Source organism: Epargyreus clarus, unplaced genomic scaffold (genome assembly GCF_041222505.1).
Source record: "Epargyreus clarus isolate Ecla_fem2 unplaced genomic scaffold, WU_Ecla_fem_2.2 ptg000012l, whole genome shotgun sequence".
In the NCBI taxonomy this organism is placed as follows: domain Eukaryota; kingdom Metazoa; phylum Arthropoda; class Insecta; order Lepidoptera; family Hesperiidae; genus Epargyreus; species Epargyreus clarus.
Window position 1 is genome coordinate 5262884 of NW_027332220.1, and position 22548 is coordinate 5285431.

Sequence of the window (22548 nt, forward strand, 5' to 3'; positions counted from 1 at the left end):
CGTACCGATTACAAAACTAAATACAATACCAACTTTAACTAATTTCTTTAATCAGTTGCCTTATCAATGCAGTATTAACCCGTAAACATGTAATCAAATAATTATGGACAGAAATAATGAAACAAGACTGTGATTTGTTTACTTCAATTTGTATTGCTTGAGTATGACTTTGAATTCTGAAATCAATTGTCCAGTGACAATGACGTAGGTCGCAGCCGTGAGCGGTTACATTCAGAAGCCTCAAATAACTCCTATTGATGGTAGTTCAGTTGAAACAGTCAACTCTGACGCCGGCGTCAGATATCAATCCGTGACTAACTACCTCATTCATGTGATAACTAGTAGATTTTATTATTTCTAACAATTTGTCTCACGATGCGTTCGTGCGTATTTTGTATATGGATTTTTTTAGACTATTTCGTGAGTGGTGCTGTTTTGAATAATTACAGATTGGATATAGTACATTATAATGATTTTCACGCTAGGTAAGCCTTAACAGATATTAGGTTACATAGTATTTACTTTGAAAATTATTCATGTTTGCTAATTTAGGGTACGCAATGTAAATGGGCGAAGCTTAAAAATTTGTAATTATATTTGAATTAAATTAGCATATCCTCGAGCTTACATTTTCCACTACTGTAAATACATGATTTTGTGTAATAATTATAAGGTTAATTAAACATTAGTTGTAATTTTATGTTTTAAATGTCGGATTGCCTTGAAATTTTTGTTTGAGTAAGATCAATGGTTTTGGCATAATTTAAGTCAAAAATTTACTAATTCGATTTTCGTAATGAAATATGATAGTAATGTACATATGTATAGCTGTCGTCTTTTCATGTATCTTAATGAGGATTTGATTGCAAATACCTATTAGAATTAAAATTATAATTTAGTTTACCTGATGATGCAGTTAGGATGTAATTAACTATCTAGGATGTTGGATCTGTCGTTATCTTAAATATGAAGCAACAATATGTTGAATTTGAGTTTGTTCAAATTAATACATAGGCTACTATTTTTGTGATAGTGTGATTTTTGCTCCAGAAGCCTTATTCAAACGTAATACAATACTTAACACTGGGACATCTAGTTATTCAGTTTTGCAACTTTAAGAAGATTGAAATTCTCTCAATGTTACGTGTGAAAACTCGCAAACACATCGAGAAAAACGCGTTTAAATTAAGGATTACCTAATATAGTACAAATACTGCATTTTTAGTTACGTTTTGACCGTCTTTCAATTTAAAAAAAAATGTTTTCTTCGTATAGTCTTTTGATGCCATTTCTGCAAAAAAAAAAACAAATTGCGCAAAGATTTTACACAAGAAAATTGAAATGGTTGCAGTCTTTCGAAGTGAGGAAAGGTGAAGAATTTGCGAGTAGTTGTGTTGAGATGAACTTGGTGCATTATACTAAAATTCGGTAGCTAAGCTTTATGCTGTGCACCCGTCAACGTTTGACTAAGTAAATCTTACATAACCCGATGTGTCACACAAAAATCGATAGCCAAATAAGTTTACACCAGAAACAAAACTCAAAATTAATAACCCTTTAATCTAAACAGCTGATGTATTTACTTCACAGTTCCACTGACCTATGAATTAGTCGCCATATCAAGCATGTGACATGTGCAAATAGTATCTTATCGTGGGTCAAACTGAAATCATTCAAACTGATTGTTCTTTGTTTTGATCTACGAGTCATTGTACCACTGATAATATTAGTTAAATAATATTTTGTTGCAAGTTTATATAACTTGTGCCAAACTTTAGCTTATAAATGATTGCATTTACGTAAACAAAATTATACCATTATTTGTCATAATAATAAGTTTTAAAATCTGTGGCACTTGTTCTAATATATCTTACTGTTTGTCACAGCTAGTTTTTATTTCGTGCGTAAGACGTTATTGCAAATAGTAATTATCTATTGTAATAACTATTATGTTTAGTTAAACAACTATTCTAATTAAAATTATTTACTACTAGATGACCCGGTGAACTTCGTATCATCTAAAAAGATTAGATTCTAACTCTTTGCACGTGGATATCTGTACCGTAGTTTCGCCCACGTTTAAAAATGTCTACATGTATGCCATCCAATCTAATAGCTGTACTATATACTCGTACATAACTGGAACCATTTCCGTCGATTTTGCCACAATAGGTACCCGATAAACGTCAATTTGTTCAATAGTTAATTCTTTTCTTCATTTTCAAAAATTTATAGACGTTGAGGAGACGAATCCAACAAAACAATAATCATAAAAATTGGTCTAGCTGGTCTTGAGTTATAAATGGTATAACTAACACGATTTTGGACATACTTTTTTATTATTTTTTGATGTATGGAAGATTTAGTTACGTTAGATTGAATTTTAATCATTGTTATATCTGCTCTAACAATATTTTTTTAGATATTCATCATTTTAGACGGTGATAAACGGTCGCACTTATAAGAATAAAAGTCAATTATTTTAACAATTGAAACTTCACAAGTTATTACATTCGTTTGAGCGTCTCTGATTTTTCTTTTGGAAACTCGCAAACAAATTATCGTTTATAGCAGTTACTTGTACTTGTGTAGTTGTTACATTTATGAATCCGAGCCGATCTGAATGTTATATTTTCTGGTTAATAACTCGGTTCAGTACCCTTACCATGAGTTTTTACGTTTTGACAAATATGACTGTTTTGGTATTTGTTTACGTATTTGCCCATACAATTTCCAATCAGCGCCCTTAGCGGATTGCATCAGAACTATAGTGTCAGTAACGTAACATTAAACGTCTAAATTGACAAAATGACGCTTTATGTTTTGTCTCTCTTTTTTGCGAACATGTGAGGGAGACAAAAAGTTCATCGTCACTTGAGCACTTACTTATTGTTACATTTACTCAGTCTACTGAAGCAAACGGAACAGAATAATGGATTGAGTAAACGTAACGTAAAATTGTGGGATGTTTTGAAAACTCATGGTAAGGGTACAGAAGAAGTGCAGATACCGTTCAGTTTTTTGTGCATTTTATGCAGACGTTTTATTTGAGCGATGTTAAGTTTGTACGATTTCACTTAAAGGAAAGTGAACTCATTCTCTCTTTAACGTCACGTGTTTTAAATTTAGATGGTAATAAACGGATTCGGTATGAGGCAATCCTGATGAATAAAAAAATATGTAGTTGCCAAATTGCTAAATATTGAGTTTTTTTTTATTACAACAAGGAAATCCTACATAATATTTTATAATAATATTTTTTTATTAATAATATATGGAGATTTTTATTGACAAATATTTTAATCAAGGGCAAGACTGTATCGAAATCCATACGTGTATGTAAATTGATGAATATTTTATTAATATGCGAGAGGCCTATGCGTATTAGTAACTGTTTTGCGTATTAGTAACTGTTTCTAAGAATTGGGTTTATCCAAAAATTACCTGATAAATGTATTGATAACTCTAATAATGAGCGTTGTTTAAAAAATCGAAGTCTAGGTTTATTGTTTATCCTTCCCAATTTTGCAATGGCAAATATTGGTTAATTCAATAACTTAGAATCTTTTTAGGGGAAATTTTATAATTTGAATATTACCTACGTGTTTCCTAAAAACATACATTTATATATTTCGCATGTACTTTCCGAGGTTATCGTAGGCTAGTACTAAGGTATTTTATCAAGGCAGTACCTCAGCGAAGTACACCTTCGCTGAGGTACTGCCTTGCCTGTAGAGCGCTTCTTAGATCGATACCGGGGAGACCACCGCCACATGGATCTATTTCCCCACTAGATGTTTGGACACAAGTGTAACTATCCCATACCCTTAGTATGAATTTTTACGTTATTACAAAAATGACTATTTCTGATACAGTCCGCTAGGGGCGCTGATTGGAAATGTATGAGCAAATACGTAAACAAATTAAAAAACAGTCATTTTTGTAAAACATAAATCTCATACTATCTCATACTATCTCATACTAAGATTAATCAATCAATTTACTTGTTTTAACGTAAACATCACAAAGATGATGTGATGTTAATCTTATCACAACCGTATGCATTCCTGAATAAGGCTAATGATATAGAAGAATGTTATAAAACTGAAGGAAACAATAGTGTTTTACGGGCATTGCAAATCAATTATTCTCTTATTTATGTTTTCAATGCAAATATTTAAAACGGTGACATTACAAATTACTTATGATCTGTTTTGAAAAAGTGCAAAGCATACTTAATGTAATTTTGACACGATTGTTTTTGCTATAAATGTATCATATCATATTATGTAATTCACCTAATCAAACGTTTTATTGTAAATAAATAAATATTATAGATTTTCTTTCTATTCTATCGAATTGTTATAGTATAACAATAATGTATTGGGAAACTTTGAACATTAAATTGACTACTTATGACTACAAAATTAATATTATAAATTATATTCTATTTCTTTACATTTTCTATATTGTATAAAACAAGTAACGTAAAACCACAGATATATTACCCTACGTCAGTAGGATAATATATCTATGCGTAAAACAGTATAATAATGATGTACTAAATTATGTCAGAAGTAAGGCTTATGTAGTGCCATCTATGTGCAATTGAAGTCATTACCACTCGTCAGCCATAAGTCACTACCGAAAACATCGGAAGATGGCGCTAGTTCCTATGAAATATCATATTGTTTAATAATTTATTTATAAACAATTCTTCTCTATCCGATAATGTATTCATGAATATCTTATTTAAAAACATATTTTTGTATTTGCAACTTGAATATTTTTATAGGATTATTACATAACACTGCAATGACAGATATTACGTCTTAACTTGTAAATGCTGTGAAGTAAGTGTAAGTTAATTGTTAGGCAATCAGCGTATTTTTGATAAGTTAATGTAACTCGATAAAATATCGCTTATTTATTGCCTGAGTCTTTAATTTACATTTAGTTGAGCACTGGAAGTGATAGATGATGAACTTTAATCTCTAAGTGATTTCGATGTAAAAATGTCGAGGAGTAAAATTTTTATTTGTGTTGGTGTAACATTGTTTGCTTTTTTAATAATATCGCTAACGGTTTATTTTTTATTCACTAAAATTTTGATTTTTCACGGATAATTAACAGTTATATAGGTTTCATCATTATGTTTGATCAGCTAAAGAAATTTAAAGTAAGTTTTTAGTAGTAAGAGATTTTCATTTTTAGATATTTGGATTTTTAATTATAAATTAAAGATGAGATATTTGTAATGACATTGCGTATTATATTTTGTTATTCTTTTTAAATGACAACAATGCAAAAATATGTTATTTGTAGGATATTAACATTTAAGTTATTATGTATAATAACTTTAAAGTGAAAACTGATGGATAGCGATAATTTAGCGATTTAGCGATAATAAAAAATATGAATTGAGTCCTATTAGATGCAAATGTTTCTACATATTTCCAGATTCGAAGAAACTTCAGTATCTTATCCGATGTGCGCATCGAATAACAGTAGTTGTTTAGGTGGTTTCGCCCGACTCTACTATGAAATACAAGAGCTCTTGAGAGAAAAGCCGTGTGCTCTACTCCTGAATGCTGGAGACACCTTCCAGGGGTCCTTTTGGTATACGCTACTTAAATGGAATGTAACACAGGAGTTTATTAATATGTTGCCGAATGATGCTCATGTAAGTATTTTTAAGCAAATAATACATAGTTTTTATTTTATCTGTTGCACATCTATTTTTGTCGTATAAAAAGGTACGAAGCCGGTTTTGTTTTTAAGAAAGTAGATGGACACTTATGTGAGGCGGACCATCTTAGTTTTGAGCATGTACAGTTGCCTACCTCAAGCCAAATCTTGTGTTGATTACAAATTTACGTAAGCGGCAGTCGCCACTTGTCATCAGATAGAGTTTATGGGCCTTTGCTATATATTTTTCATAAAAATAATTATATATATTTTTAGGCAATTGGCAATCACGAGTTCGATGATGGAATAGCGGGCATAGTACCGTACCTTGCGGCACTCCGAGCACCAGTTTTGGCGGCAAACATCGACACTACCAACGAACCGTCTTTAAATGGCTTATATAAATCTCATGTGATAATAACGAGAAATGGAAGACAAATTGGAATTATAGGATTAATAACACCGGAAACAAAGGTAAGAACTAGGTTGTATAAGTATCGAATGCCTTGAAAGGTTCCGGAAAAGAAACTGGCAATTAAATTAATATAATTATTATTAATTATGTAATTCATGAAAACTATTTTATTAAAATGTTATTAATTAAAGTACTTAAAAATATTATTCTTTCAAGTTTATTTTACTTTTTAAACATTTCATGAAATCTTATTTGCGATTTTTAAATTATTAATTTCCATCATTAAAATCAATTTTATTTTGAATTTGAATAGCTCATTGCTTTTTTTAAATTACAGATATCATCGAAATCACAGGGAGTGATCTTTTTGGACCCAATTCAAGTAGTTTACAAAGAAGCTCAGATGTTGACAGACAAACACGTTGATATTATCATAGTTCTGTCGCATTGTGGCTTGGAAGTAGATAAGTACGCTAATACATACATACATTTCCTTCCATTATAGTCTTTTAGTCACCGACATTTTCTTTATCGTCACTATGTTTTTTTAAATGAGTGTCGAAGAATTTTATTTAATTGCTTAGATCATTAGTGATGCATCAACAGTTGTGACAGAAATATGAAAAGGAATCTATTTAGATAGGGATTGTATCCAAGGAAATATACTTATTTCCATAAATTTGAGAAAATTAAGTGTGTAAATGGTCGCCAAGAAGTGATTCCATGCTTTATTTGGAAATAATCTTACTTCCCAATACTTATTAGAGTTTTCGTAAAGTTTGAATGCAATTACAATGTCAATGATCATAAAAATAAATGTATCAAGACCAATCTTGAATTTTGCTGCATGTTTTATATCTGTTCTCATTTTCGCAGTGCTGAATAAGATCTCTGTTTAATTTAAAAATTCTTATGTGTATTTAGGTTCCAGACTCATCTTAATAGATCAAGCTTATCGCGTTCTTTATATAGTTCTAGTATATCATAATATCTAAGAGAGTTATCGACGATTTAAATGCAACGATGGGACGTAGCTGCCATAACTCCTAATAAACTTTATATATGTTCTGGAAGGTGCATAAGGGACTTTATCCCGTATAGAATAAGGAGACAGTTGTATATCTCAAAGCTGAAAAATGAATATCTGATAAATATTTTAAGTAAATAGCTTTGCTTTGGGAATCTAGATTATTTTAAAATGAGTTGAAATTCGACTTAACCTTATATCGTTTAGTTTAAGACCCATGCCCCTTGGTAGGACAATAGAGGGTTGATGAATTAAACAAACTCTACCACTCTACAACATTAACGGAAATATTTTAGAAATATCAATATGTAAAATTATCCTTTATTTACAGAGAAATAGCCAAAACAGCTGGTAAAAATATAGACGTAATTGTGGGTGGCCACTCACACAGTCTATTATGGAACGGAGAGTCTCCTAGTAACGAAGAAATTTCTGGGCCGTATCCAGTTCTAGTTGAAACAGAGTCTACTGACCATAAGGTTAGAGCCATACTACTTAAGTTGTATCTATAAGTAGAACTAGTTAAAAATAATTATAATTGACGGTTCATTTATTTTAAATTAAGTAATTACATCAATTAATTTAATTTACAATCCTTTAAGTAATCGTAATACAAATATAAATTATATGTTTCTCTGTCAATTGGGAATAGTTATAATATCTAGTTTTGTATTTCTTGTCAATTTTTTGCCATGTAGTCATTTGTAGTATGATGACAATTTTGGAAACACCTCAACTTATTTTCACGGATCTTCACGCCAAGATAAACATTTAGGAAGATTTTTTTATCTCGGAATAATTAGGTTTCATTCGTACTTATCGAAAAATTGTGGCGAGAAGTTCTTCACAAATAAAAAAATATTTAAATTCCAGTCATTCTTTAAGTTCAGTTAGCCTTGAGGCTGGCTAAACATTGAAATAAACAGTTTCTGCTATAATAACCATGAACTTGGCACATTCAGTTACGCTATTATCTATGCCTGAAGGTTACTTAACAATAGACTGCTTACTGAGAACACAAGATTAAAATTTTCTCATTAAAAGATTTTCTTTATCGATTCCTAAATTATATCCGCGACGGTTACATTTTTGAATAAATTACGAAACAGCAAAAAGTGTTCAAATTCGGCTTTTGATTTTTTTTAGTCAACCGTAACATCCGATTTGTCGTTTCCTATTTCTGACTTTACAAAAGCTTTTTTAAATCATTATTTTCCTTTTCTTAACATTTGTCCTTGTAATTTGACCTTACGAAAATTACAATTACTATAATTAAATAGATCTGTAGATGAAATACTTTTAAAAGAACGGATTATATTGAAAATCTTGAGCCAATTTCTGAATATTTTTTGCTAGTTCTTCTCTGTTTAATAACATTAGAGTTAAAGTCATTGAGTCAGTATTAGTGGAACTAATGCAGTTTATTAGTTACTGAGAGAGTTATGGTTGTAATGGATTTATCAGATTATGTAGCTTGAGCTCTCCGTCAAATTCGTCACGATACAGAAAGGAGGTCAATTAAAAAGGTTCCATTATGTATAGGAGTTGGAGTGTGCAGCTGGTCCTAATAAGCAGGAAAACCTCATGGAAAGTCAGTAACGTTGAATAAAATAAAGGTCCTTCCTTAACATTCACCTTGCAGTATGGTACCATTTCCTTAAGTCCTTAACTCGTTGGATATCGGTATGGTTCTGTACATTAACGGAAAGCGGAACCCTTGTTCAATTTGTCTAACTTAGCAGACTTCCTTAAGAATTATGTGACGTATAAAATCTCATAATAATAATGCGTGGCTCACTTAGTGTATTTTTATACTTCGTTATCGTGCTAGAGTAATTGAAGTTAATTAAAGTACTTTTATATTTAATTATACAGAAAATATAGGAGTTGTTTTGACATATTACGAGTACATGACAATTATATTTTCCATTAATTACCAGCCATTATAATAAGTTAATTACTTTTAAAATCGATTTCAATTTTCAGGTGCTAATCGTAACTGCCTCTGCGTTTACAAAATATTTGGGAAATTTGACAGTTTATTTTGATAAGAACGGTGAACTCCAATCCTATGAAGGAAGTCCTGTATTTTTGAACCGATCTATTCCAGAAGGTACGTGAAGAAATGTTTATTCAATATTATTTTATGTAGAAGTAGAAAACAGGTAGGTAATGATTATTATAATATCCAATGATTAAATAATCCTAAATTTGGTGATACTTTACATATCTTTGAGAATACAGAGAATTTTCAAAGGTAAGTTTAGTTTAATCAGAAATACATTAAAAACAAAAAACGTTAAGTTTAAGCAGTCGTTAAAATATAAGCTATGTCTCTGCCACAATTTAGATGAATCCAACGATACAACACAAGTTAAAGTCCGTTAAGTTGCTGCAGAGCGTGTCAAAGAATAAGTCATACATACGAACATACAGACGCTCGAAAAACAATTCCCTCCGCTAATCCAGTAGTCGGTTGTTACTGTAATTACTTGTGATATCCTAGTGGCTAAGAAATTCGGCCTCTTGATCGAGGGGTCCGAGGTTCAAGGAAAACATCGTGAGGAAGCCTGCATGTCTGAGAATCCTTAAAAAAAGTTTTCAAAGGTATGTGAAATCTACAAATACGCACTTGGCCAGCGCGGTGGACTATGGCCTGATCATAATTACTGTTATTCACTCATAAGAGAATAGAATATCACTATTCACTATATTCTTAGGTACGATCGTGGATCGTCCATTATGTTTCAAGGTCTTATAACAGCTGTGCTAATATAGGCACATAAACGACATAGTTATTTAGTGCTCTGAGGCAACGCATACTTGTCGCCATAAAGAATAGGCACCAAGTCCATTTTTGTATATCATAGCGTATATATTCTTTATATCACGGCGTGCGTAAATGGACGTTTTACGCACGCTTCGCGTGCGCAAAACCCCCATTTCCGACCCCGTAATATAAAATTTTATACAACACGCGGACGAAAAATGTTTTTCTGACTCTTCAGACTGACTTGTCAGAAAAAAATTTTTCGTCCTCGTATTGTAATGTACTATTTTCAGTCCATGAATAAAAAAAGTATCTATGTCTGTGTTACTACGTTACTACGACATTAATCCGATCCCCATGGAAGGTGAAGAGTTTAGTACTTAGTGAAAATTTCTGGCTTAAGTACATTTATCCTACGCAAGGTGGCGCACAAGTTTATACATAATGTTATCCAATTCAAAGGAAAATATGTTTACATATATCATGTTTTTGTGTGTATGGTTGGTTTTGAGCATAAAAAATACTTTTGGACCAATAGGTGGCGTTGACTTAGAGATTTTTTGGTGGCAAGATATTTGTCCAAATTCATTAGTGTTGGTACAAATCATAGATTAGTAAAGATTACTTACTCCTAACAAGATAATGTACCCAGTTTTGACAATTGAAATCGTCACTGTCATCTATTTTCGTGTTTGAAAAATATTTAAAAAATGTACTTTTTAGAGCACTTACGAATAAAATAATATTTCTTTTTTCTTTTTCTTCGATTTCGTTTTGTTTTTGCACCACTTAACTGCACATGTCGGCATTGTTCCACGTAAAGTACACCATGACAGTCGGAGACGTAATGGGAAAGCAGTCAGCCATTTTACGTATGTGTCAGCCATTTAATGGCTTCCTTCAATTACAAGGCGGTGAGATATCTATACTTTCTATGGTACAAATATCAACTTTAACCAAAACGGAAACTTTTAACCTGTGGTTTATGTAACGAAAAGATACATCACAAGATACAATCAACAGAAACAATTACGCAGACCCCAGCTCGTATCTTTGTGAATGTTAATTAGAACAATATAATGAAGTGATAAAAAGTTTAGACATCGCTTAAACAACTTTCAGAAAGAAAAGTTTTACAAGAACAAAAGAAAGTCATTTGAATATAGGATAAACAAAGGAACGATGTTAATTATATTGCCAACAAGTTTCGTTGTGAACTTTCACTAACAGTATTTTCTGAAAATTTCATAAATTTCATAGCATTTTTCAAAGCGAAAATAACTGGCTTCTAGTCAGTGATAGTGATTATTTTTAAATTTGGTGGGGTGGTCCCACGCCGAGCTAGGTGATCATGCCCGGGGAGTGGCCGTGCTCCAACAATTTCAGTTCGGAGCTTGTATATATGCAAGATGATGAGAAAACTTCGATAGCGTGATTCATAATACGTGTAGCGCCATCTCTGGACGAGTAGCGGGAAGTCTCCACATATCATTTATTATTTTGCGACTATTTGATGATAATAAAATAAAAACATTTAGGTAGGCTTAGGGAGATGAAATACTTATAAGCCTTATAAATAAAGCGAAGATAACGTGACAAATTGACAAAATTAAGAAAGTTCAAAAATAAATATTAAGTATGAACATTATTTTACTGTGGAGTTGGGCTATTCTTTAACCTTCAAATAGAAGAAGAACCTTACTTGCGGTAGAACCCTTTCTGACATAATTAACAGAACATTTTTGTTACAGATCCAGGAATATTAAAACTGATGCAGCCGTACAAAGATAAATTACGAGTAATCGTGGAAGAAGTCGTTGGCACCGCGGCGGATAGTCTTGTAGCAAAGCCTTGTGGTTCTAGCGAATGTGCTATCGGAGATATCATCGCTGATGCATTTTTGAATGCTGTAAGTTTTTATCCCATAAGAGCTAGTGAGCTTTAGATCGAGTTATAATTTCAGTTGTATGTTCAATGGCACTTGAAATGAGTATACACGTACACGAAAATACCTATTTCTGCTTAACAACAGCAGTGTTGCGCGCTGCTGTATTCTGGATTGAGAGGGGTGATAAGGGAGACATACATTTCCGAGGCATTCCAGCTTAGTCCTCAGGGGTAGCAGCGCAATTGTGGTCGACCTCAGGTAGAAATTTAATCCTATCTGGGGTTGATTACAGATGTCCATGGACGGCGGTAGCCACTTACCATCAGGTGGACTGCATGCTCGTCTGCTACTCCTATAATTATAAAAAAGAAATTAGATTGTCGACATAACTGATGTGCAAACGAATAACTCAAAGAATTAGTTAAGTTAGGACCGGCCAATCATCTCATTATATCACAGAAACAATAAACAATTAATGGATCCGTTGAGTTATGAAATGCGAATCATCGAAGACGAATCGAAGAACATTATATAAATAAATCAAAAATATTTCTTTTTCAGACAAAATCATTAAACGTTTCAAATCTACATCACGTGGCTTTCTTAGCAAGGAATATGATTCGTGGTTCAATAGCAAAAGGAGGTACGCTAATTTCATTATTAAAATGGGTGAATTAAATGTTGTATTAAATGCTACTCATAACACCTTAAAATAACTAGGTTTCAAAAAGTGTAAAGATGAACTAGCGGCATTTTATTTTATCTTGGTAGAAGATCCCGATATAAGACGACCTTCACCGAGCTGCTTAATGGATGGAACGTTTTTTTATATCAAATTAAATATGTCAAAAAGTATATTGCAAATGGGTTGACTAAAAAAAATCAGTCCAATTAAAGCTGACTATTAATTCAAGTCAAAGTCAAGTCAAAACTCCGTAATCCGGTAATTTACAAATCGGCTGTAAGATTTTTGACAAGGCTTAGCGACATAATTATAATATTTCTTTAACACAAAGTAGATGTTAAAAAATGCATAAAAATATAATTTAAATAATTCCTATTACTTCCAGATATAACAAGAGGGGTGCTAATAAATGCTCTGCCCTTTACAAATACGGTAACAACGTTCACGTTACGCGGGAAATACTTGCTGGAGGTATTCAAACGGTGTATGAAAAATTACTGGGTGGCGAAGCCATTCGATGGACCTTGGATGCCGCAAGTAGCAGGTAACGCCATGCATATTAACTTTCATAATTAATTTTATATGTGAACAGAACCATCTGTTGTTAGCTTCAAAAAATAAAGCTAAAAAAGAAAATTGTTTGAATCCATATGGTGCTTGCGAAACTTTATGGTAAATTTCATCATGGAAATCCTAGATAATTTATGATATATATACCTATTTAGAGAAGCAGCTGTATAACAACAATAACGACATATTATATTTTTCCATATTATTTTTATAAGGTAGCAAACGGGATTTCAGATTTCAGTTTCTTGGAGTTGAATTTTCCTAATTAGATAGTTCATCATTAAATTATGTTAAAATCCCTTTTGGAACTTGGAACACGGACATCAACACGACTATTAATAGCAATATTGCCATGAGTATTGGAGTTGTATGTTGTCATAGTGAAACCGCCAAAAAATAAAGTTACACTGTGGAATTTACTGACTATTTAAATTTTAGGAATAAAGCTTACAATAAACGTCACGGATATCAATGATGTCAATGTTGATATCTTAATAAAAGAAGATGAATTTAGACCATTGGAAATGGAGGAGGAATACCAGATCACAACAGTGGACTTTCTACTGCATGGCGGCAATGGATTTTACGTAAGTGATATTTTCATTTCAATTTGAATGTAGACAATGTTCAAGGCATTCCCTTACTGTCCCACTACTGAGAATGGGTCCACTCTGAGAGTGAGAGAGGTTACTATGCTGGCCAAATTAGAATAGGTAGACACAATGTACCAATACAAATATTTCTATTATACACTTTAAATCAATTTGTTGTTTGGTAACGGTTTTGCCTCCCTGTTTTTTTAGGGATGTCATAGGAAGCGATTAAGAGGTTAAGTCTAAGAAATAGATAGCTTCGTCCTAAGCCATAATTTATATAAGAAATATAGACTTAAGATTAGCAGACGAGCATGGAGTCCACCTAATGGTAAGTTGTGACTGTTGCGAATGGACATCTGTAATCAACCCTAGATACGATTATACATTGCGGTTGTTAACACGCACAGTTGAGCGTGGTGATATGGTGACATTCCCTAGGGCGGGGCTGATCTATAGTATTGGACTTGGAACTGATAAGTAGGTGGTAATTAAAATTTGTGTATCTATTTTGTCTTGAACGTTATTAAATAGATTTAAGATTCATACATTCAAAGAAGGAACTTTTAGAAAACAACATTCGAAAAACTCCTCGATGTCTTCAACGGCAAACTTTTTTTTTGGATTCTTAATCGTCTTCGTTAACTCGTTCATTATTGTCCTACTGTTGGGCACGGATCAGTGGTTTAAGTTAGTGTATCTATAACGCGTCAAGTGCGAATTGGTAGGCTATGTTACAAATATAATAGTGTTATCTTTTGTTTACAGATGCTAAAGGAATATGCGCGGAATATGAGGCAAATAGGCAAGGATATAGATGTCGTAGAGCCTTATCTTCGAAGTTTGTCTCCCATTTCAGCAACTTTGGATAACAGACTAACAATAATAAATTAATATAATTATTAAACTAATGTTACTGTTTCGTTTTGTTTTTTTATATCATTATCATCAGAGTCAAGCCTTTAATTGCCATTATTGGGGACGTGTATCCTCTCAGAATGAGAAGGGTTCAGACCATAATCCTCGATACTGCCAAGAGTGATGGACTTCACACATCTTTGAGAAGTTCTGTTTTTCGAAATTATGTGCGTATTAGAAATTAATTATCACTTGCTTAACCGATGAAGAGAACATCGGAGAAAACCTGCATATCTGAGAAATCTTTAAAAAAAAGTTTTTCATAGATATGTGAAGTCTACCAATATGCACTTGGCCAGCGCGGTGGACTATGGCCTAATGCTTTACATTCTGAGAGGAGACCCATTCCCAGTAGTGAGACATTAATGGGTTAATGATGAAGCTTCCCTAATTTCGCTTTACACTAGCTCGAACAAATCGTTCGCGGTCGAACAAGTCCAATAGACCCAATTATTCAGTAGTTCCAACTCATCTCGTATTCATCTTCCGTTCAATTAGTGGTACTTGGCACTAATTACAAAATTTATAACCTCCCCAAGGTTCGGCTTGATTACTGATTATTATGGAGATATTTACAAATCATAAACATGAGTATGGAATATGTAATACCTTAGTTGCTTAAATTACGCCATTAGCTAAAATAGTAAACTTATCTCTGTTGCCTACGAATTTCATAATTAAGACTGATGTATTGTATTCGTAGTGTATACTAATATACGGACATAATGTAGTGTAGTGTATATAATATACTGACGATTCACAAGTCGTTCTACACATACTCAGTCACTTTAGGCTCTGTTTATATACAGACATTGAACGAATCAGACACTGTGACAGACAAAATTAACTTTTTTATACAATATGTTGTCACTCAGCCTATGTTTTGCAGTTTCTTGTTACGGTAGACGGAATGGTGTACGTACGGTAAACGAAAAACATTATTTCGACACGCGTCTAACACGTTCTAAGCCTGAAGATGGGAAATGAAGACTTAATGTTAAAGTTCCATACACAATATCCTACAAGCCTACACTGTCTGTGTATCTGTTTGTACTTTAAAACGAGATACGAATAGCTATAGAGACTCGGAACTTAAGCATTGTTCTGAGTATGGACATCACAGTTGTCATAGAACAGAACGACAAACAAACGACGTCTGTCACTGTCATGTACTCAAACTGCATATTTATGAAGTCACGCCCATAACAAAATGCACGTGTAGTCATATATGAATATAATTATTTATATGCAAAGACAATTAAGTATATAGTAGCAACATCAGACATGAGAGGAAAAGTGTATTACCAATTGGTAATAAATTCATCTGAAATATGATTATCATCATTGTGTCAGTGTGCAGTAAGATAACAGTTTTTGAAAGAACACATTGACAATGTTCACTCTATAGTCCTATAGATTAAATCTCTTTGTTTGTTATAGTTTTAAAAACATTTGTTTACAAAACGTAATTGTTACGCCGCGAGCAACAATACCGTTGAATAAAAAGGACTCATTCAATATTGAAAAAATCAGCAACCCGCGTCCCCATTCCCGAAAAATCGGAAAGTTGGAGAGCTTAATATTCGGTTTGGAAAGTCCGCTAAATTACGGGTGCCATTTTTAAAGTCAGCCGATATTTATTTGCGCCCGGTCGCGTCGCGCGCTCCATCAACTAACCCGAACATATTTAGCTGGTTTTTGTCGCTTGGATATTTAATTTAATCGGGAAATGCTTTTTCTTTGTTCCACAGACTCCTGAGGCATGTTAAATTTAAACGATTTTAGATTTAGATGTAAGAAGTATGTACTTTAATAATTTTATAATCTCATTTAGAACATGTATTATGTACGAGCTAGCTTATGTAATTCTTAAATAGTTTACAGAAAGGCGAATTTATTTAGGTTAACATGAAGGTTTTATTTTATTGCAACGGGCTATATCAAAGGAGATATAATGATAGGGCCACAATCGTTAAAATATTTGCAATTTATCCTATGTTAACTCTGAGCAAAATCACGGGCAAAATCAAAACACTGAGCAAAATCTGAGCAAAGCTACCCGTATTTGTACAGGACAAAGTATCCCAAATTTTGACAGCAACAAAACCTCTAACAGCTTTCCAATTCCCGAAAAATCGGAAAACGTTAAATAATCGAGCTTAATATTCGGTTTCAAAGGCTGAATTACGGATGCCATTTTTAAAGTCAGCCGATATTTATTTGCGCCCGGCCGCGCCACCGCTCCATCAACTGACCCGAACATATTTAGCTGGTTTTTGTCGCTTGGATATTTAATTTAATCGGGAAATGCTTTTTCTTTGTTCCACAGACTCCTGAGGCATTTTATATTACGACAAGTTTATATTTAGATGGATTTGGTTATAATTTTAAGACTAATCTCATTCAGAACATATAATATCATGTAAGGGAAAACATATTTATAAGTAGTGTATAGAAACACGAATTTATTTGTGTTAAAAAAAAAGATTTTATTTTATTGTAACTGGCTATATCAAAAGAGATATAATGCACATCAGAATATCCTCGGATACGACGCCGCAATCGTTAAAATATTTGCAATTCATCCTATCTTAACTCCGACCAAAATCACGGGTTATACCTACCCGTATTTGTACAGGACAAAGTATCCCAAATTTTAACAGCAACAAAACCTCTAACCCGCTTTCCAACTCCCGAAAAATCGGAAAAAGTTGAAGAATCGAGCTTAATATTCGGTTTCAAAAGCTGAATTACGGGTGCCATTTTTAGTCAGCCGATATTTATTTGCGCCGTGCTACGTAGCGCACCGTTCCATCAACTGACCCGAAAATATTAAGGAGACAAAACCTGCTAAATATGAGTGGTTTTTTGTATACGGGATCATTTATTTGCATAAAAATTATAACTTTCGTTATATATCCTTCTATTAAAATTTTACGTTTAAAATAGTAAGTGTAAAATAAAAGTAAATTTTAAAATATTGATCAATATAATAACTGACTTAAAAATACGAAAACACATCGTAATTTTGTGTAAATATTTGTTAGTAAATATTACTAAAATCTTTACAATATAAACATAAAATGACCTGACTAGAACGTGGAACATCTAAATAAGATTTAGAAACCATTCCCTTTAGAACACCTTAGATCAGATAAGTAAATTACTGAACAGGATATACTTTGTAAGAAGCACAAAATCACAAAACGATAATATCTCCGATATTTCAGCTTACGAAACGTGTTTAAGACCATTATTCCGACTTAAATATCAAGCTCCCTAGATTGAATATTAAAATTTTTATCACGAAACTTTAACATGGAAATGGATGGATCCTTCGGGCAAGGATGGATTGAATAAATTCAACTTCGGAGCTACGAGTGGTTATTCAAGTTGGCGAACGTGTTGATCGTATTTTCCCCGGACATTTTAAAAGCTCGAACAATAACAAGTTCTTGTTTGGTATATTGATATTTTTTTACCCGAGTTTGGGGGTAATGATATGTATGTAAGTGTATATGTCTCATTTAGCCCTACAGCCCAAACGTCTTGCTAGGTTTCGTTTTCGTTTCGTCTTTATCATCAAACACCATCTTTTAAACTAATCATCAGTCAAATATTTAATTTACTTTTTTGTGTATTTTTATTTAATTAACTTTTAATATTCTTTTTTGCTACAGTCTTACTTTTTCCCGCCTATTACTAACTACTAACTGACATTCAAATCGCTGGATTGTTAAACGTTATAATTGCTTTGATATCTTGGGGGCTAGCCATGTTACAAACTTTGCATTCTATTCGTTTTCTATTCTATTCGTTAGCAAATGTCATTGTACATATACGATAAGTCTATGGTTAGCGATCAATTTATATCAATTAGCCGTCAAATACAATATCGTCTAGTTTCTACACTACCAAAAATACCTAGATGGTACTGATTAATTATTTAATAGTAATATTACAATAAAACTTTATAAAATACATAAAAAATATACCATATTTTATAGTACATTTATTTTACTAATTACAATTATTTGCAAAAACTAGACTTAATAATGTGTCTATGAACGGTAACTATGGTGATTGGTGATTGTTTACAAAGAGTATACAAATTGTTTATAGAGATATTACTAATGACAGTAACAGCGATTGCATGTATTTTATATAAAATTATTACTTCAACTGAGGATACTTATTCGTACCTCGTACTAAAAGAAAATATCTGGACGTAAGATTTACTGGCTCATGGCACGAAAGTCTTTCAGCAACATCAAGCAACAAAGCCATACTAAAACCAATATGGTCATATGGATCTAAACGTTGCGGAACCGCATCCAACTCAAACTTGGACATCATACAACGCTTCCAATCGAAAATGCTTCACATGGTAGCTGATGCCACAGAGACAACAGTGAAAGAGGAAGTGACAAATAAACTAAAATCATATACTCGTCCATAGGGGTAACCTATCATTGTATTCGTCATATAAAGACACTCCAATGAAGTTACTACTGAGCTTATGAAATCCACCCGCACTTTTAAACTCATCAAAAGTAGAGCTACTCAGGATCTTCTTCCATCGTAGGAGCGGCTTCCAAGGAGGCAATAATTATAAATGGTTACGCCACTGGGTGTATACTATACATGCCATGCCAACAAATGAAACCTCATAACCACCAGCTTTTTGCCTAGACAGGGAAATTGCAGGGAAACTGGAGATAATAATGAAAAAAAAAGGATACGGATAATATTTTTTTTTTTCTATTAAGGTTTTAATAAATTGTTTTGTTACAAGTAAAGATAATATGAGAAGCATTAATATAATGATGCAATAAAACAGTGAAACTGAGACAATACTTTTATTTAAATACTGGAATAACTCTAAGTTCTATTTTATCTATCTTTATATATATATATTTCTTATGTGCGTGTGTATGTCACTGAACTCTTCCTAAACGACTGGACTTTGATGGAATTTGATGAAGGATTTTGATGAAATTTGTTGTGTGTGTTCAAGGGGACTTGAGAATGGTTTAGATTCACAATTTAGTCCGTGGGAAACGGTTTTTTTTTAATTAATTTTTAATTCGTAAGTAGTTGTTGATTTTGGAATGTTTCACATTGGATTCCACAGACTTCGCTACCATCGCAGTTTTAAATATTAAATAATAATCTATTTTAATGATAGTTTTTACCAACAGTTGGCGCTGCAATCGAATTGAAAAAAATATTTTGTTTTCATTGAGTTAAATTCGAACACGTGTTGAATCAATATCTATATATAAAAAAAAAGTCGTGTTAGTTACACTATAACTCAAGAATGGCTGAACCGAGTTGGCTGAAATTTGGTGGAGAGGTAGCTTAGAACCAGGAGACGGACATAGGATACTTTTTATCCTGTTCGACCGCGTTTCCATGAATAAATAAGCGGAGAAAGTTTGTATTAAAGTCGCCCAGTTTTGATGCAAAACTATATGAATATTGGTATTTGGGATTTCGATAGAAAGTAATTAAATCTATTTTACGATATTTGGAAAATCAACCCTAAGTTGGTTAAATAGGGGTTGGAATTTTATTTTAAAATCCGTTAATTTGGAAGCAAAGGCTGTAAGAAATTGCATTTGGCTTTACAAGGCACTTCGTTTAGAAGTCGGCAGATTTTGAAGCAAAGTCTATGAAAATTAGAATTTAGCTTTTATATTGAAAATAATAGAACACATATTTCACCGTTTCTGGAAAATCAACTCTTACGGTCGTTTAACCGGGTATGGAACTTTAATTTAAAATTCGTTAATTTGGAGCACTAAGAAAATGATCATAAGACATAATGAAGCATCTGAGTCACTGTTTGTTTGTTTAGATCAACCCTTAAGACTGTTACACGAGTGAAACTACGGGGTACAGATAGTCACTCATAATTAGGTGGTACGAAGTTCACCGGGTCATCTAGTTATATTATATGCTCATATTAATTTAAAATAGAAAAACGGCTTTGCAATTCATTTCTATAATATTTTAGGATACACTAGTTATAGAGAGCCATATTCAAATTTCAACACATTTAAAGTATACATTTTCAAATGATCAAAAGTAATTAAAGTCTATAATGCAGTGATAGCGCGTAGTGAAGTGACAAACAGCTGATACAGAATCCACCATTTTATTAGCGTTTACGTTTTCTACAGGGTCGGCGCGATCGCTCACTATGATATTTATCTTAGAATACGCTTCGCTAACAAATTTGACAAAAAAGTCAAAAGGTTATCAAAAGGTTGTCAAAGGTTGTCATTTGTATGGAAAAAAGAAATGACATGGGCATTGTAGAATCGCTAGCGTTCTATTCTATCGTGTAACTTGGCTATCATTGATATTTTCATACATTTTAGCGTTTCTATAGCGTTTGTACAGCGCAAGCGACTGTAGAATGTCAACTTGGCTAGCCCCCCTTATGTATTAAAACCTTCGATAAAATATATTAAAACGCTCAGAATGAATTTCTCAAATACAATACCTATATTCTTTTGTTTCTACTATCATTATTTAGTACCTACAATAATAGAATTTTATCCACTAGTTTATTACACTTTACAAAAAAAAAAAGAAATAGCAAAAATCTGACGAAATTTCAGAACTCAAAACAAGAATAAATTAAAAAATATATAGAAAGATTTTCCTGCAAATTATTTATGCTGCGAAAAATAATCTATATGATGTGATAGTAAAACAAATTTACCTGGAATACTTAAAACTCTTCAGAATTCAGAAATTGAAAGCGTTGGACAAAATACACGAACACTGGCTATTATTAAATGGTAATTACCGGAATCCCGGGTATCATTATAATAAATTAAAATTAATTCTACCACGGGATTTGGTTTTAAAGGTGTTTGTTACGGAAACTTTGAACGAAGTTTCGGAAACGAGGATAAATTTAAAACGATATGGATGAGCGTTTTGAAAGATATTTTACAATGAAATGCTTGCTTCCGTTTGTTTATGGAATTTTATGGAGTTTTATGAAATTATATTGAAGTATTCCAGCAGGTATAGTCACTGCCGCATATGGTTATCTGTAATCAACTTAATATAGAAGAGGCGTTTTATCTGAAGTCAATTAAGATGATTAAGATTAAGATGTCCCTTAATAATTATGTAAGTCATGAAATATCCACATTCTTTTTGCTCTATCCTAGAAATATATAGATTATAGATATAGCGATGGTACTTCCCTAGTCGAACCATATTTTTTCTATCACCTATGTAGAGTTTATTGATGCAGCCAATTATTCTAGACATATAAAAGTTGCAGTCTTACCTGATATTGGCTTCAAATGCGTTGCAACCTTCGAAGACTGTAGTCTTTTGCCGACTCGTAAGCATGTAGGTACAAAATATAAAAGAATATGAAGAAAGTAGCACGCGTGAAGGTGCGACGCGAGTAAACATGCATGACAGGAAAAGCGGCTCCCATACCGTATTCCGTATTCCCTTTACCATAAACGTATACCTAAATTGCCATTACTTATACGCTGGTAGATATCAATTAATAGTCCAGCTTAGCATTGCGGTCCCGTATGGCGTCAACTAATTTAACACCACAAAGCGATGGGTCTTTGAAGCCCTTGGGGTAAATTATGGGAATTTAGTTAGGATGCCACACCCGTATGTATATTTCAGTGGGTACGCCCTTTGATGATTCGTGCGTATTTTTGGAAGTAAATATGGGTTAAAAGTTTTTATAATCGTTTGAATATTACTTACTGGCCTCAGGCTGTGGGTACCATTCCCGCTTATTATGAAAAATATAACCGGGTATAATCTTATCTAAGGATTTGCTTATTTGCTACTTTATTTAAGTAGTAACTAATTTTATTAAAAAATCTCTCTCAATTTTATTAGTATTTCCAAGTACCTAATGGATTCTTTAATCTACCTATAACAAAAAATAAACAAAGTTTAATGAATTAAACAGAAAAAACAAACCTTTTATCATT

The 22548-nt window shown here is 32.6% G+C and overlaps 1 protein-coding gene across 2 annotated transcripts; it reads left to right on the forward strand.

Annotated features, from left to right (window-relative positions):
• Nucleotides 1–233: 233 nt before the first annotated feature.
• LOC140746191 (apyrase) lies at nt 234–14558 on the forward strand. Of its 2 annotated transcripts, none has more exons than XM_073078236.1 (11): nt 234–485; nt 5461–5683; nt 5965–6162; nt 6441–6571; nt 7462–7609; nt 9117–9243; nt 11652–11809; nt 12350–12431; nt 12859–13017; nt 13482–13630; nt 14405–14558. In XM_073078236.1, the coding sequence occupies exons 1-11, from the start codon at nt 376–378 to the stop codon at nt 14528–14530; spliced, it is 1611 nt and encodes a 536-aa protein (XP_072934337.1). In that variant the 5' UTR covers nt 234–375; the 3' UTR covers nt 14531–14558. The 2 variants fall into 2 exon arrangements, with proteins under 2 accessions (XP_072934337.1, XP_072934338.1); XM_073078237.1 differs by lacking the exon at nt 234–485 and adding an exon at nt 4856–5179.
• Nucleotides 14559–22548: the final 7990 nt, after the last annotated feature.

Bases quoted from the DNA above. Each gene is read 5' to 3' on its own strand.
- LOC140746191 (XM_073078236.1), top strand. From the start codon at position 376: ATGCGTTCGTGCGTATTTTGTATATGGATTTTTTTAGACTATTTCGTG. The intron at 7,610-9,116 runs GTTAGAGCCATA...TTCAATTTTCAG, and splicing joins CAGAGTCTACTGACCATAAG to GTGCTAATCGTAACTGCCTC. The intron at 12,432-12,858 runs GTACGCTAATTT...TATTACTTCCAG, and splicing joins TGGTTCAATAGCAAAAGGAG to ATATAACAAGAGGGGTGCTA.